General features: G+C 58.6%; 6 protein-coding genes across 6 annotated transcripts; 1 reads left to right on the forward strand and 5 right to left on the reverse strand.

Annotated features, from left to right (window-relative positions):
* Positions 1-1,288: 1,288 nt before the first annotated feature.
* On the reverse strand, positions 1,289-3,095 carry MKK02DRAFT_38051 (uncharacterized protein; the record flags this gene model as incomplete). The annotated part of the gene is made up of 4 exons (XM_053089901.1): positions 1,289-1,688; positions 1,722-2,296; positions 2,371-2,793; positions 2,844-3,095. The coding sequence occupies 4 exons, from the start codon at positions 3,093-3,095 to the stop codon at positions 1,289-1,291; spliced, it is 1,650 nt and encodes a 549-aa protein (XP_052944297.1).
* Positions 3,096-3,369: 274 nt separating this feature from the next.
* MKK02DRAFT_38052 (uncharacterized protein) lies at positions 3,370-5,080 on the reverse strand (the record flags this gene model as incomplete). Its single annotated transcript, XM_053089902.1, has 3 exons — positions 3,370-3,736; positions 3,769-4,796; positions 4,841-5,080. 3 exons carry the CDS (start codon positions 5,078-5,080, stop codon positions 3,370-3,372), a joined length of 1,635 nt encoding a protein of 544 aa, XP_052944298.1.
* Positions 5,081-5,229: 149 nt separating this feature from the next.
* On the reverse strand, positions 5,230-7,693 carry MKK02DRAFT_38053 (multiple RNA-binding domain-containing protein 1; the record flags this gene model as incomplete). The annotated part of the gene is made up of 6 exons (XM_053089903.1): positions 5,230-6,483; positions 6,515-6,961; positions 6,993-7,295; positions 7,329-7,569; positions 7,613-7,621; positions 7,689-7,693. The coding sequence occupies 6 exons, from the start codon at positions 7,691-7,693 to the stop codon at positions 5,230-5,232; spliced, it is 2,259 nt and encodes a 752-aa protein (XP_052944299.1).
* A 199-nt stretch (positions 7,694-7,892) lies between these two features.
* MKK02DRAFT_34467 (40S ribosomal protein S19-A) lies at positions 7,893-8,640 on the forward strand (the record flags this gene model as incomplete). The annotated part of the gene is made up of 4 exons (XM_053088948.1): positions 7,893-7,915; positions 8,079-8,221; positions 8,266-8,476; positions 8,520-8,640. 4 exons carry the CDS (start codon positions 7,893-7,895, stop codon positions 8,638-8,640), a joined length of 498 nt encoding a protein of 165 aa, XP_052944300.1.
* A 701-nt stretch (positions 8,641-9,341) lies between these two features.
* On the reverse strand, positions 9,342-10,670 carry MKK02DRAFT_38055 (putative tartrate dehydrogenase; the record flags this gene model as incomplete). Its single annotated transcript, XM_053089904.1, has 6 exons — positions 9,342-9,770; positions 9,802-9,977; positions 10,011-10,162; positions 10,209-10,304; positions 10,350-10,572; positions 10,619-10,670. The coding sequence occupies 6 exons, from the start codon at positions 10,668-10,670 to the stop codon at positions 9,342-9,344; spliced, it is 1,128 nt and encodes a 375-aa protein (XP_052944301.1).
* Positions 10,671-10,909: 239 nt separating this feature from the next.
* On the reverse strand, positions 10,910-15,590 carry MKK02DRAFT_38056 (uncharacterized protein; the record flags this gene model as incomplete). The annotated part of the gene is made up of 6 exons (XM_053089905.1): positions 10,910-11,508; positions 11,541-12,264; positions 12,295-12,609; positions 12,639-15,026; positions 15,058-15,524; positions 15,557-15,590. The coding sequence occupies 6 exons, from the start codon at positions 15,588-15,590 to the stop codon at positions 10,910-10,912; spliced, it is 4,527 nt and encodes a 1,508-aa protein (XP_052944302.1).
* Positions 15,591-15,721: the final 131 nt, after the last annotated feature.

Raw genomic sequence — 15,721 nt, forward strand, 5'->3', positions numbered from 1 at the left:
GTGAGTGCCTATGTAGAATGAGCTGATGATAGCCGAGCACCACTCCAACGACCTTCCCGCCCAGAACGAGACCACCGATAACCACAAAAAGGTCCCCATGCCCGTCATCACTGCCGTTTCGGAGAAGGACCCCAAGAAGGACCGGACGCTCGAGGGTGCCGCTTTGAACGGTTCCTCGGCTGCCAAGCCTATCGGCGCCGACCCTTCCATCTCTGCTAAAGCCGCCAAGGTCGAGGCCGAGACCAACCCAGGCAAGACCGGCGCCACCACTGCCCAGGTGAACGGTACCAGCGCATCCTCCCCCGTCACCGGCCCCGCTGCGACTGGTCCGATCGCCGCCGGTGGCGCCGCCGTCAGCCCCAACACCAAGTCCGTCAACCCTACCGCACCTGCCCCGCCCAAGAAGGACACCTCGGGTATCCACACCGCCCCCACCACCAGCGCCGGCCAGGCCCCAGAACCACCACACGCGGCTACCCCTGCACCCATCCCCGTGCCCGCTCCTGTCGCCGCTGTGGCTCCCGCTCCGGCTGCGGCGGCACCTGCCGCGTCCAAGCCCACCCCGGTTGTCGCACCTCCCGCGTCCAAGCCTACCCCAGTCGTTGCCCCCGCCACGCCGACCAAGGCCACCACTACCAACGCTCAGACCGGCACCCCCACCTCCATTCAGACCACACCCGCCACAACGCCCGTCAAGGCTGCTCATGGCAAGGAAGCTACCAGCGGATCGGACGTCAGGAAGCGCAAGTCGAGCATCTTCCACAAGGTAAGTCTAGCCTTTGATGGGGGAGTACCGAAGCTGACGGTCTAGATCAAGTCGGCATTCTCGCCAAAAGACAAGGAGAAGAAGTAGAGTGGTCATTCAGGTTCTTCATGCTGTTCCGGATAATACCCCTTTCTTCATCTACGTATCCAGTCTTGTCGGTTTTACAATACTACCCTAATATGAGTCCTCTTTCTGTGGTTTGAGTCGTGTAGGGGGAGAAGAGCTACCTCGTGGCTATCTAGAGAAATGAATATCGTCAATGGCCTATCCTCTCCTGCTTGCAATGATGACCTATACTGACTGCCCTTTCACAGCTAACGCTTCTTATCTTTCCTTCCGCCTCCACCGATCAGATAGTCCTGGAGGGGTCTAGCACGGACGACGAGTACGCGGTCAGCTGCCTGGTACAACGGCTCAGCGGCTCTGTAGCTTTGCTGTCTTGTCCGAGAGCATGCGGGACAGCCCGAGGTGTCTGTTATATACCACTTCATGCTAGTCTATCGCTGATGATTCGTCGTCTCACTATACAAGGTCTGCCTGCAGTGCTATAATGTAGTCGAGAACATCATCCTCCCCCTGGTAGTCACACCACCCTAATACCGCCTCCGCAGCCGCCCTCGCCACCTCCACAGCATCCAACAACTTTTCAGCCGCGGCCACCTTGTCTCCTGCGGTCGCTCCCGGTTCGACCGCACTAAGACGCCGAGCCGCCCTGGCGCATCGCCGCAGTTCCGCCTGTAGAGTCTTGACAGCCGCCGGTGCCCGTTGAACGGCAAGTGTAGACGAGTCCCGCCAACCGTCCAGCAGAGACTTGAGTCGGCCGTCATCGTAGTACGTCAGTCTGGTGACTTGATCGGGTTTGGTGATACTCAGCGTTTTGAAGTCGACAGTGGCGAGGTGGATACGACGGGCCGGGGGTTGACTGCAATCAGCGCATTCAATACAGCAGGCTTACGCTCGAAGGACCCGGAGATATGCAGTCTGATCCGCCGTCGTCCAGTGCTGGCCACGAATATCGATCTCCGCCGTTGCCTTACACATGGTCGATAGGACTCGAATGAGTTTGTAGAGATTGTCGGAAGATCGTCCTGCCGCATAAATCATGAGATCGCTGATGGATCCCCCGATGCACAGGCCCCCAGGATACAGCAGGCGTCCGCAATGCCTCTCGGCCGCGTCAATGTCCGACATGGCTATGTAGAGCTGGGTGAGATTGGGGAGGTACTCTCGTACAATCAACGAGAAGCTTGCGAGATCCGCGAGTCGAATGCGAGCTACCAAAGAGGAATTGGAAGCGACCCGATCGCCCCGAGCCAGGATAAGGCTGGTAAGCGAGGCCGAAGCGGTCCGTGCGAAAGTGCGAAATTGACCCATGTCGAATCGAGCAAGTGGTGTGGCGGTGATGTACTTGAGTCGCTCCGCGTACCCGCCATCCATCTGGCGCTGATAGATACGAGTGAGGTGGTCGAGGGTGATCCCCGAGCAGACGACTTCCAGGCGTGTATTGAGATTGGAGAAGCCAGTGCCCTGCTGCAGGCATCTAGCCATTGCTGACGGAAGCGGTCTGACTGGCCACCAAGGACTGCGTCGTAGCGATGATGTACTTCGTACGTGCCTGGAGGACAGGTGGGTGCCTGTATGTGCGTGGGTGGCACCTCGTTGAGCTGTGCGATGCATGTGGTGAAGAATTCGATCGTCCCGATGACGCCAAGCTCGCCGGAAGCCTCTGGGCGTTTGGCTGACCGAAAGTTGATGATGCAGGAGACTTTCGGCTCGTCTAGGGCGTTTGAGCGTGGTCTCCCCCTTGGTATCGAGCTTGAGGATGGCCGAGTGCCGAAGCGGATAGTGCGCAAGTAAGGGTATCGCTGGCGGACGGCGGGGACAACCGAATGGATGACCTCGACGTCACCGTATCCCAGCGTACGGATAGGAAGACGTTTGCCGACGTGGGACGTATTCTTCTTAGTGATTGACATGGACAGGGCATCCATGTCAATGACAGCCCCGAGGTACGCCTCTTGTCGTGCCTTCCCATCAGCTGCTACTCCGGAAGGAATGACGCGCTAAGAGAACTCACAACGTCAGGACTGGACACCTTTGCCGCCTGGTCATACGTCATACTGTGATACAGCACCCTTGCTACATCCCAGAAGCACCCCTTCTCCACCCTGATGAAGCGCGCCAGATCCGGCAGCTCGAGGTGTGTGATGATTTCCCGCCTGATTGGATTGATGTCGTAGACCGTGCGACCGGGGTGACGAGCGATCAGCAGAGACGCTGTAGATTTCTGGGTGTCTGGAACGGCCGTCTGAGGAGCGGGGGGTGTCATATTTGCGAAATCAAGAATGTCAAGTGATAAAGGTGGTTGACGAGACTGAGCGGATTGAGGAATGAGGTGCATGAAAATCCGGTTTTGGCAGCGGTCCGGACTGGGTTTTTTGAGCATGTCGATAATGATTAATCCCGGGGGTTCCAAGATGCATGACCTACAGCGGGGCCCAAGCACCTATGTACTCCTTATAGACAGGCCTGTAAGCCATACACACTAATGTTCACGGGGCTACCTCGCTCATATATACCGCTTGTGAGCCTGTACATATACCTCAGCAGGTCATCCTCCACGATGCCGCTATCATCTCCTTTGCCGCAGCCTGGGCGCTTTCCAACCCCTCCCACAGCTTGTCTGCCTCCTTCAACCTATCCTCCTTGCTCGCTTCCGACGACATACCTGCAAGGCTGCTGGATGCCTCGACACAGCCTTGCAGCCCCGCATCCACCTTGCCCATCATCTCCCTTGCTCGAATGAGCCCAAGACTCGTTTTGCTGGACCAGTTACGTAGCATCTGCTCCTGTACGGTTCGGGGCCGGCCGCCGTCGTCGTAAGTGAGGTCCTGTACCTGACGAGGGTAGTGAATACCAAGTCGACCGAAATCGACCATGGCGAGGTGAATGCGCCTGGATTGAGGTTGACTAATTGTCAGCTCTACCTTGTCGAGACGTACGATCTGAGATAATGCAAAAACTTGACATGGTCGTCTTTCTTCCAAGACGTCTTGACAGCCCCTCCCTGCATCGCCAGACGCGCCTTTGAGGTACATATGGGTGATATAGCCCGGACGAGGTTGAACTGTGGCTTGTCTGTGCCGCCCGTATCGATCCGTAGGTCCTGGATGGTCCCCTCCAGACACAGGCCGCCGGGAGTGAGATAGCTCTTGCAGTCTTCCCCGGCGGTCCCGATGCCCCCGATGGCTAGGTGTAGCTTGACGAGGTGTGGAAGGTCGCGCCGTATGACCTCGACAAGTGTCGGAAGCTCGGAAAAGGTGGTATGTCCGATGGGCACGCCCGCCGCCGGACGCTCGCCGACGAGGATGAGGGAGGTAAGCGACGACGCCGCACTTGCAAACGTGCGAAACGCGTCAATGTCGAAAGGCGCCATCTGCGGGGTGAAAATGGTCGCGAGCCCGTCCGTGAATCCGGCTTCCGCTTGGCGCTCGTATAGACGGGTGAGGACCGGGAGGGAGGTATTGAGCCCGTCGAGTTTGACGTGCTTGGTCAAGCGGGCCAAGGCAGGTCCGTCCTGCAGAGCGTCGAGCCACCGCTGTGTGTCCTGAGCTGTAGGTTGGAGAAGCATGAGGGTCAAGTCGCACCGATGATTGACCGTATACGAACCCGCCGGCGATGGGGGTGTTTCCAGCCGCGACGGCGGTCCCTTCAGAAGAAGGTGGCACGTGGTAAAGTAGTTGATCGAACCCGAGTCTCCGTCATCGGCGCTGGCTCCAGCAGGTCTGGCCGCGTCGAACCTGATCTCGCACGAGATACGCTCCACGGCGCTGCGTCGCGTGCCAAAGCGGATGGTCCGCAAGTTGGGCAACTTTTGTCGAAAAGTCGGGACGACCCTGCGTATGATGTGGCTGTCTCCATACTCGAGGTAGGAGGGACGAGCAGCTCTGCCTGGACGAGTTTCCGGCGGCAGTGCCATCGAGAGAGCATCCAGGTCAAACACAGCTTCGCGATATGTAGCTCGACGCTCCTGCAAATTAGTGATCTCCTTATCGAGCAGCTATGATAGCTCACACTTTCAGGGCCATGGTGGCATCCAGTCCCAACTCTTATCTCGCGGTAGAGCACCCTCACGATGTCCCAAAGACATCCCCGTTCCACCCTGATGAACCGCGCCAAGTCCTGATTTGGAAGATAGCTGATGACCTCCCGGCGGAGCTGCCCATTGTCATAGACAAGTCGAGCGGGGCTGCGTGTATCAGCCATGAGGGATGGGGATGTCTCGATAACCGCTGAGAGCGCGGGGTCAGACATGCTGCTAGGAGAGAGATAGGAGAAGCGAAGCACGGAGAAAGATTTCGAGGAATGTGTTGCGGTGATTTGGCTCCGGCCCAAAGTGGAACGCCTTGGCCAAGCTGAAAGAAAGATACCCCTCCTATACATACAAGCTATTAGGCTATCGCCTAGACATCCGGCTCCATCCCATCGTTCTCCTCATTCTCCGCCCCACCATCAAACTTGCGCTTACTCTTCGCCCTCTTCTCCCACTCCTCCATCCCCTTGACCTCCCCCCTGACCTTCTCCCTGAGCCTATCCACATCCACCCCCTCGCCCTCCTTGGCCCACTCAATAACAAGATGCCGTCCGAGCAAATGCGTATGCTTGAGCGCCTCCATCGCCCGTTCCGCCTCGGCATGGGTCGTAAACTCCAAGAAGGCAAAACCCCGCGTCGACTTGTTTCCAGTGGTGGTAAGGACGGACTTGCGAGGGAGGCGCAGCGACTTGAGCGCGCCGTACGCCGAGAACAGCTCGCGCAGCTCCGACCGGGACGCCTCGAACGGTACGTTCTTGACGAGCAGCTTGGTGCTTTTCGTCTTGGCCGACAGATCCGCCCCACCCTTCTTGGGCTCGGCCTTCTCCTCCTCCGCACCCCGCTGCGCCAACTTGGCTTCCAGCACCTTTCCATCCACCTCGAATCCCTCCAACGCACGCAGACCGCGCTGTGCCCCAGCTTTGGTCTTGAACCCGATGAATCCGTAGCCCATACTGAGCTTCTCGCCGGGACGTTTGGGATCGGGTTTGGTTTGCACGCGGGCAAAGGAAAAGTCGGGAAGGGAGGAGAGGACCGAAGCGAGGCGGGCGGTACTGGTGCCGAATGATAGGTTCTTGAGAAAGACGGTAGAGCCGGCTTCGTCGGAGGGGGCGGGCTGGTCCTGGAGAGAGACGTCCGCTTCTGCCACCCTTGCTGCGAGCTCTTCCTTTTGCTTCTCCGCCTCGGTCGCCTTGGGGCCCGCCTTGAACATCCCCTGCGGTCCCTTTTCGAGGTAGAGCACCGCGCTGCCGAGGCGCTTGTAGCTCAACGCCTTGAATGCCGAGCTGGCCTCGACGGCTTGCTCGTATTCGACGACGCCGAGGGTACCGGATGGAGGAAGGAGGATACGGGTCATCTTGCCGTGAGGTGAAAAGAGGTCGGTGAGGGTATGGATGGTGGTGCCATATGGGATGTTTTTGACGAGGATGACAGTGGGTGAGCGGGGGACTTTGGGATCGAGCGCGGCGAGTACAATTCCGGCGTCCTCAAAGTATTGCTTTGTTTCGGCGATCACGGCGGTTTCGGCAAGAGCGAGCTTGACCGCCGCATTGCCTTCTTCGCCATTGAGGATGTCCGCTTTGGATACGCCCATGCGATCCGCTACAGAGGCTGCAACGGCGTCACTCTACAGTCAGCACGGTCATATGAGGACTCACGTTCATGTACAGGGCGGCCCAGTTGACACCCCTCGCATTGGTCTCTTTGCGCTTCTCGTCCTTCTTCCCTTTGACCACGTCTCGGCCTTCCTTGGTCTTGCCTAGAACATCTCCCTTGCCCTCGCCCAGCCCCTGCGGTCCCTTGCCCTCTTTCCCTCCCTCTGAGTCTCCGGGTCTCGCCCGACCCGGCAAGACATGCAGTAACCTCCCTTGGAATGTCTTCTTGTCCAATCCCCGCCATGCCGCCACCGCCGCGGCGGGCTCTGAGAAGAGGACGAAAGCAGTCCCGAGCGGCTCGCCCTTGCTTGTAACCGGGACGTGTACTTGCTCGACCGTACCGAAGGTGGAAAAGTGAGAGGAGAGATCCGCCGAGGTAGTGATGAAGGGGAGATTCCGGACAAACAGGCGTCCAGTGGAGAGGATCAGAGATTCGTCAGGGTCAGAGGTCTACATCAGCTCTGTAATTTAGTGGACGTACTGCTTGAGTTCCTTCTTCCGTAGCCAAAGCGCCAGTCCGCCTTGCCAACCAAGCAGCATCATCATCCACCTCTTCCACCTCCGGCTCGACAGACTTCTCCTTGCCTTTCCGACTGGGTACGAACTCTTTCGGCGCAGCTTCCGGTGCGGTAGGATCCACACCCTTCATGACGTCCATAAACTCCTTGAGCCGCTTGGAAGGTCCAGCTTCTGCAGGTCCATCTCGTCCGTCTGGCGGAGGGGCATATCCCGTATCCTGTTGTCGGTCCAGCCTTGGCTTCTTGCTAGGCTTCTCTGACAATGGCTGAGATCAGCTCTAGATTAAGAGTCCACTCACATCATCCCTGACGACCTCCACCTTGACCTTGCCACCTCCAAACGCATACGTCCCGTCGAACCACTCCTTGACTCTTGCTGCTTGCTGTTCATCCTTGAACCCGACAAAGGCAAAGCGCCGCTTGGAGACGAGCTTGGTATCGGTCACATTTGTGTCTTTGAGCGATGGCGGTGTGGAGAGGTGCGATTTGAGCTTGTCGAGTGTGAGGTCGGAAGGGATGTTGCGGAAGATGAGTCGTGACCTGCTGTCAGCTTGCGTCCTTGTCGAGCTGCGGCTGGACCTACATGTTGAGGCTGAGTGGACAGCTGTTGCCACCTGAGATCAGAAAGATCTTCACTTCAGGCACGGACTAGTAATGACGGCATATACACGGAGATCTGGCCACGAGTCCGGTGCTGCCACTCCGGTGCCACACCAAATTGAAGTGAAATTCCCGCTTATATCGCCGTAATCTGATTCCGCTGATGACTTTTGGCTGGCACGCTGCCGTTGGCTCTGAGCGCGCGATCTAGCACCAGAGATAGAGGCAGACCGTCGACTTCTTCTCCTCAACCATCACTCAAAATGCCAGGTGTTAGAGATATCTCGTGAGTCGAGCGACAATACGGCGGACATTACAGCGGATTCGACAGAGGAAAGGCGGAGCAGAAGGAGGGGAACTGCAGGGAGATGGACGGAGACATCAGAGAGAGACGGAGCAGGGATTAGACGATATGGCGGACAGGCGGCAAGGACCTCACTAACCCCCAGAGCCGAGAGCTTCATCAAGGCCTACGCTTCCCACCTCAAGAGGTCGGGTAAGCTCGAAATCCCCACATGGGTCGACACCGTCAAGACTGGTCGGCACAAGGAGCTCGCTCCTTATGACCCGGACTGGTACTACGTCCGAGCTGGCAAGTCGCCCCGCTTTGCGGTTAGTCCTCAGCTGACATCCCAGCCGCCGTCGCCCGTCACATCTACCTCCGCAAGTCTGTCGGTGTCGGAGCACTCGCCAAGCTCCACGGTTCCAAGAAGCGTCGCGGAACACGGCCCGGCCACCACGTCGACGCCGCTACCGGTGTGCAGAGGAACGTTGTCCAGGCGCTCGAGAAGATTGGTGTGCTTGAGGCAGGACAGGATGGAGGCAGGAAGATCAGCCAGGATGGGATGTGAGTGCAGTTGTTTGGGATGGAGGGGAAGTGCTGATTTTAGGCGTGACTTGGACCGTATCGCCACCGCTGTGATGGAGTCGGAGCGTGCCGAGGCGTCCGAGGAGGAGGAGGAGGAAGATGAGGAGGAGGACGAGGAGGAGGCCGCCGATGATGAGGAATAGGCGTAGGGCAGGGTGGGGAGGGGTGCGGTTCAGGCATGGGGGACATGTCGGGGCTGTGCTCTGACCCGTGACAGGTTGACTATGTTATCCTTCTCCAACATCAACAGCTGGGGCCGAAGGACGGACTGATGCTCATTGATGTCCACTCATCCTAGGTCCTTCGGAGTTCAAGCTCGCCCTCAGTCCCCGAATCGCCGAAGCCACGCCCATTCGACTGTTCTTCTCGGGTCCTCACACAGCACCTTAACCACTCGGTCATTTCGCCTATTTTTTCGCTCTGAAGCGAGCACTCTTTTCAGCCTCGGCTTTCACCTATATAAACCCCGGTGATCCGACATGGCATATCAACCATCTCTCCTCGCTCTTTATACCCGCTACTGGCTCTTGGTACTGGATGGTACCTCTTGTTTCTGGGGGTATATCGTGCTCGCATGATACCGTGGATGCGATGGGTACCTGGTTGTATCTTTTTGATGGCTGACCGGTGTGACGGGTGGGGACAGGTCAGTTCAAGAGGGCTTTGACTGCAGAGCTTGCATCTCAGGAGGTGCTGTTGATCCTTTCAATCACAGCCTTGGTTACTTGTGCTGTCCCTGCGCCGCCGCCCAGGTCCCTCGTCTTGGTACACGGCACCATACTTTGCTACTGCTTGGTTCAGTCACCTGAGACATCTATCGCCACTCGAAAGTCTCGTCTTCCCATCAAGAACTGCAGTTGATCCTCTCAATCACCGCCCTTGTCACTTCTGCTGTCCCTGCATCACCGCCCAGGTCCCTCGTCTTGACCCCATCGGCACACGCCTGCTCGGTCGCACGCATAATGAGCTCGGCGGCTTCGTGCTCTCCCAGCCAGTGCAGCATCTCGCACGCACTCCAGAACGTCCCGACCGGGTTGGCGAGCCCCTTGCCGGTAATATCGAACGCAGACCCGTGTATCGGCTCAAACATGGACGGCATGGTGCGAGAAGGGTCGATGTTGGCTGTAGGGGCGATACCGATGGAGCCAGCGAGAGCGGCAGCAAGGTCGGAGAGGATGTCAGCATGGAGGTTGGTAGCCAGGATGGTATCGAGCGAGCGGGGATTGAGGGTCATCCGGACCGTCATGGCATCGACAAGCATGAAGTCGGTGGTCTAGGTCAGCTCTGACAGCAAAAGCACTCACGACATCTGGAAACTCCTTTGCGACCTCCTTGATCACCTCGTCCCACAACACCATCCCGTTCCGCATCGCGTTGCTCTTGGTGACATAGGTGAGCAGCTTGCGGGGACGAGATTGGGCCAGCTGGAAGGCATATCGAGCGATACGCTTGATACCTGTCCGAGTGAAGATGGTGACCTCTGCGATCAGCTAGATTCATATCATGTACTCACCCGTACCAATCTCGTGCTCCAGTCCACGGTGAGATCTTCCCCCGTGTCCTGCATACTCCCCTTCCGAATTCTCTCGCACGATACACCAGTCAAGATCTCCAGGCTTGCAGTTGCGGAGCGGCGATTCAGTACCGGGAAGAATACGCGTACGGCTGTAAAGTCAATAAGGTAGTGCCAGCTCTGGGGAAAAGGACCCACCGGACATTCGCATACATGTACGGCTGGCAGATAGCTAGCCGCAATCCCCAGAGCGAGATATGATCAGGTACATCGGGCGCTCCGACCGCTCCAAAGCTTCAGGGTCAGCTACGAGGCATATGTACCAGCTAAAGTACTCACAAGATGGCATCGTGCTGCTTGAGTACCTCGATGTAGTCATCCGGGACATAGCTCCCCGTCCGCTTGTACCGATCCGAGCTCCAATCCAGCTCCGTAAAGTCGGCGCTAAAGGTACCGATCTTCTCGGCTGCTGCGTGCACGACCTGCACACCGGCAGAGATGACTTCGGGACCGATACCGTCCGCTCCGATCTGAGCGATTCGGTAGACGCTTTTGCGTTCCGCTGAATTGTCAACTTTAGGGTGGGGGAAGGTGGGGGTGTTACATACGTGGGGCGGCATGACCGGCTGGGTAGGCATTGGACTTGGCGGCGATGCTCATGTTGATTCCAGGACCTCACTGTCCAACTCTGGCGATGTGATGGACGATAGACGAGCATGACTGGGTCATAAGAATGGGCAAAGTAGGGGCTGGAAATAGCGTTATCATATTCCGCTTACTCCGGACCGGTGCCGCATACTCCCGATGAGTGCCTCAGATTGGCCCGACCAGATGCACCAATATGTGTTTGCTACAATGAGCAGGGCGCAGCGCCTCCTACCCGATACTAAATCTACACTCTATCTCTCGGCCGGACTCCCTCCCGGCGACTCTAAACTTCTCACACTGACCGCCGGACTGACATTTGGCGTCGCCTCGCCAAACGACATGCTGAACGGATCCGTCCCAGTGGGCGGCTCATTCGGGGATGGTGTGGATAGATAATGCCCCTCTCCTCCTTCTGTCCGTCTTCTTCTTGTTCCACGGGATGGGGTACCGGGAGTGGTGGGGGTCAGAAGAGCCGGGTTGTACCGCGGCGCCTCGCTAATGGCATCGGGAGAGGGATGGCGGTCGATCCGGATACGATGGCGGAACGAGTCGCCTCGGAGCTGACTGGAGGGGAGAGGGGGGTTGGCAAAGGTTGGAGAGGGTTTCCGCAGGGTGTGCTCGGGGATGGGCTGGACGGGGGCGTGGTCCGGGACCAGGTCGCTAGGTGTGACGGCCCGCTTGACGGCCTGGGGTGATTTGACCTCGTACGGGACCGTATCACTGGTCTCGAGGTGGTCCAGATTGACGTGCTTGATGGTGTCCCGTACGTCGATGGCCTCATCCTCGGCGAGGAGACGGGCCAGATCGTAAATGGCTTTCGGTGCATGGGTCTTGTCTGCGTAGAATGCACCTGCTGTCAGCGGCGAACAGACAATGACTCACCTACTACGAAAAGATCCGCCACGGTCTGCGCCAATCCCAGCCTCACATCCACCACGTCCTTGCTCAGACTCGCCAGGAAAGGCAGGAAAAAGTCCTCAAAGGCCTGTCGATTTGGCGGGGGCTTGACAAACTCCCGCAAGCACCGCACAAACGTCTGCCGCTGCCTGAACTTTGGACTTCTCCCCAAGTCCAGCAGATCATCCCTGAAACGCCGCGCAATGTCCGACTCGTCCCCCAAAATCTCGTAGCTCTCGGGGATGCCTTTCGTCGCGGCATCCCGTACCGCAGCAAAAGGGTCCAGAAGCGCATCCTGAAGCATCCCCAAGATCTCATCCTCCATGAGCGAGTGAAAGGTTTTGAAGAACGCCGGGATATGCAGGGCGAGCTGTTCCCGAGCGCGCCATCCGCCGAGGGTATTGGCCTTCCAGCCCCGGGCGAGCTCGAGGTAGGTGGACCAAGCGAGGGGGAGGGGGAGATGGGCAAAGAATACGTCGACGTGCTCAAAGACGAGCTCGCGACTCTCGTCGGCGCCGGTGATGCAGGTACGAAAGACCGGCATGAGGTCCTGGGCGCATTGCTCGGGTGTGAGGATTTTGGCGAGTTCGTGCAGGGAGGCGGCGAGGGTCCGCCGAGGCTTTTGAGTCGCCCGTTCATTCATGCGGTGGTATAAAGACTGGATGTGGGACCAGCGCTCCGGACCGAGAGTAAGGGCGACACCGGGGAACTAAATCAGCACAGCCAAACCTAAACTCACGTTGAAGCTCGCCACGGTATCCCAATCATCCGAAAAGCCCCGCTGCAAATCCTCCTCATCCATAAAGAGCTGCAACAACTCCGCGGGCGGTCCCTCCGGATCGTCCGCAAAGACATATATCAACTCGCCGAGCGCCTCGAGGGCGGCGCACCGGACATCCGCGTTGAATGTTGTCAAAGCGTGCATCCCGTCAATGGCAAAGGACCGGCGGGCGGCGTGATCTTGTATCCTGCGACACAATGGGGCGATGACGAGGCAGGCTGACTGGCGGACCTCGGGCGACTCGTCGTTGGCGAGTGCTTCGAAGAGGGGAATCTATCAGCATAGCCACAAGGTAAACTTACAAAGCTGTCGATATGATCCGACGGGGCAACCTTGGCGAGCATGCTCAGCGCGACCGCTCCTTCCGCTCTGATCGCCAAATCCCCATCTTGACACCGCAAAACCTCCTCGATAAATCCCCAAGCGAGAACCTCGGGGGCAGTGTAAAAGTCACACAATGCCCCGATGAGGTTCACGCTGGTAGCTCGCCCCGTCTCCGCCTCGGCATTGAGTTGGTACTGGTACGCCTCCCGCTCTTTGGCCGCCGCCGAGCCGAGCGAGCTCGTCGATGCTGCATAATTATCCAGCGCCGCTTGACCGTCCTCCAACGTCAAGTCGTCGTACTCGGGTAGCTCGGTCGACAATGACCCCACCCCCACCACAATTCCCTCCAGTAGCTCCCTTTCAATCATATCCCGCTCGTCGTCGGGGATGGGCAGAAATTCGTGGCAGTGTGGCCCCTCCTGACTCCCAAACGACACCTTGTCTTTGGGATCGCGCGAGAAGGTCCCCCACCGATCAGGCGGCCAATCCGCCTTGTCTTTGCCTTTGAGTCGGGCAATGATGTAGACGATGCCGGATCGAGCAGATTCAGAGATGACGGTATTGACGTTGAGGAGGAGACTGCCGAGGAGGGGAGTGAAAAAGTCGACGGGGAGGGAGGGGCGATCGACGAGGGGTCCGGGTTCCGTCTCTTGTTCGGGGTTGACCAAGTACGGCTCGACCGGGTACGACGGAGAGACGCTGGATTCCGTTGTTCCGGTGCCGCCCTCGCTGTCGAAGGCGGTCAACGCGGTCCGGCTCAACGACGAGGCATCGCTCGTAGGTCCGCTGTGGAGGGAGGCAGGAGGAGAAGCCATTCGCGGAGCCGCCTTGATCTCCTCTGGGGTGGGCTTGTCGACAATGTCGACGCCTTCCGAGGTGATGGTGACGGTCTGGTCCGAATCGTCCCGGTGGACGCTACGTCGGCGGACGGGCGGCGGGTCAAAGTATCCCTCCTCGCTTTCCTCTTCGCCTCCGCCTTCCTCTCCGCCTCCGCCTTCCTCTCCGCCTCCGCCTTCCTCTCCGCCTCCGCCTTCCTCTCCGCCTCCGCCTTCCTCTCCGCCTTCACCGCCTTCCACGACCTCTCCACTATCCTCTGCGTACGCCTCGCCAGCCATCCCCTCCCACTCCATAGCATGCGGCTCGGACCCCGGCGGCCCGATCCTACACACCGAGTAATAGTACCAGATGATCCTGTGCAGATCCTGCGCAAACGCCTCGCGCACCCCTTCATCATCATCCAGCATGAACGAGTTGATGAGCGGCAGAACGTACTCGACCGACTCGCACGGATCGACGTCATAGAGGAGGTCGCCAATCACCCGGGCAATGTATGCGCGGTGAAAGGCAAAGTCCGACTTGGACAGGAGGAATATCCGTTCCAGCGTGTTGAGACCCTCGTCTTCAAACGTAATGTCGATATACAGGTCCTGTTCCTGGGGAAGCACATCCCCCTCGTCGACGAGTGAGACGTCACCCATGTGCATGGCGACTGGAGGTTCCTCCTCGTCTTCGAAAGGTTCCGGCGAGATGGGTTTTGGGGGGATATCTCGACTCTGGTCCAGCTCCGAGGACAAGCTGGACGAGCGCGTCAACGACGTCGAGCTGCTGCGCGGCTTGCGCGCGTCAAAATCCGACAATGCCCGCCGCAGACCGACCGGGCGAGCAACTGGCGAGAAGACGGGGGACGGCGCGCGTTTTGCAGGTATTTCTGGGAGGCGTCCGATCCCATCATCCTCCGGAAAGCGAGACTCTAGCAAGGGCGATGTCGCAACTGCAGGTGGGAGACCCGTCTCCAGCGGCGGGATGTCGTCGTCGAGAGGACGACGCGCTGCTCCGCCGGGACTATTCCGCATAGTGAAGGAGTGACCGCGCGGCCGCAACGACTTGGGCGAGCCCACGTCCGATAGGCGAGAAGTAGAACCGGTATTTTTCCGATCCGGCGGTCTACCTGGACTGGAAGGTGGACTGGATCGTCCAAAGTTGCGGGAATTGGGCGACAGGTCGGAGGAGGAGGAAAAGGAGCGCTGATGTTTGGAAATGGTAATGTTGGACGCCGATATGCTGGGGTGAGCAAGAGGAGGACGATCCGCCGTGATGGATTGGCGCCGACCAAAGGTGAAGCTGGGTGATTCAAACGTTTCCGAGTGGACCGTGAGAGGGCTGGGTCGGCGGAGAGGCGATTCGGACCGCCGTGCCGGCGACGTCGAACGCCTGACCGCTGGAGGAGCAGCGCGGGAGGACGAGGCGAAGGGAAAGACGGCGGGCGAGAAGGAGGGGGTAACGAAGGGGGACACTGGGGCGAGAGGATAACGTGCGCTGGTATCGAGCGAGCTATTTGCTCGAGCAAGCGTATCTGGTGTGGGCCACTATGGTCAGCTCGGCTTTACCCTTACTCACCACACTGTCCCATGATTGCTCCCTTGCCACGTCTGGCCGCCTTCCCCGATCCTCATCTGCTGCTGCCATGGGCGGAGTCGCGCCAACCACCGTCAGATCGAATTGAACCTCATCCTCCTCGGGACTTTCCCGGCTTGACGGTCCGCTGTGGATCAAAAGATCCCTCGCCTCGGCCAAATGATCCCCTCCCTCTGAGCTCGTCACACTCGCCATCCCGGACGAGCTCGAGCTCAGCGCTGTCGAATCCCGCGAGTGGAGCGTAGGTCTCGACGCTGAAAAGGGGGATAGTCCGGACATTTGTGCTAGGTCGAGTACCGTGTCGAGATTCTCTTGAGAGTCGGGAGGGGGTGAAGAGATGGCATTGATAGCTTGCTCCATCGCCTCGGGCGAATTGTCTGCCGGCGGATTGTGGCCCGCAGGAGGGAGTGGCGGGGTTGATGATGATACTTCTATGGCGGGAGAGCGAGCTGTCGTCAGTAAAGTCGGCAGGAGTACTTACAGCTCTCCCCATGCTTTTCTGGGTCAGAAGACATTATATCATCGCACGGCGTGGAGCGGTTGACAAGTCGCAATTTCGCAGTGTGGATGCTTCTGGGCGCTACGACGCAGCCGGCTGGCTTGACGTGTATGCAAAAGTGTCAATAGTTGCTGGTAGATGCAGATG

This window comes from Dioszegia hungarica (assembly GCF_025882075.1).
Source record: "Dioszegia hungarica strain PDD-24b-2 chromosome Unknown MKK02contig_15, whole genome shotgun sequence".
In the NCBI taxonomy this organism is placed as follows: domain Eukaryota; kingdom Fungi; phylum Basidiomycota; class Tremellomycetes; order Tremellales; family Bulleribasidiaceae; genus Dioszegia; species Dioszegia hungarica.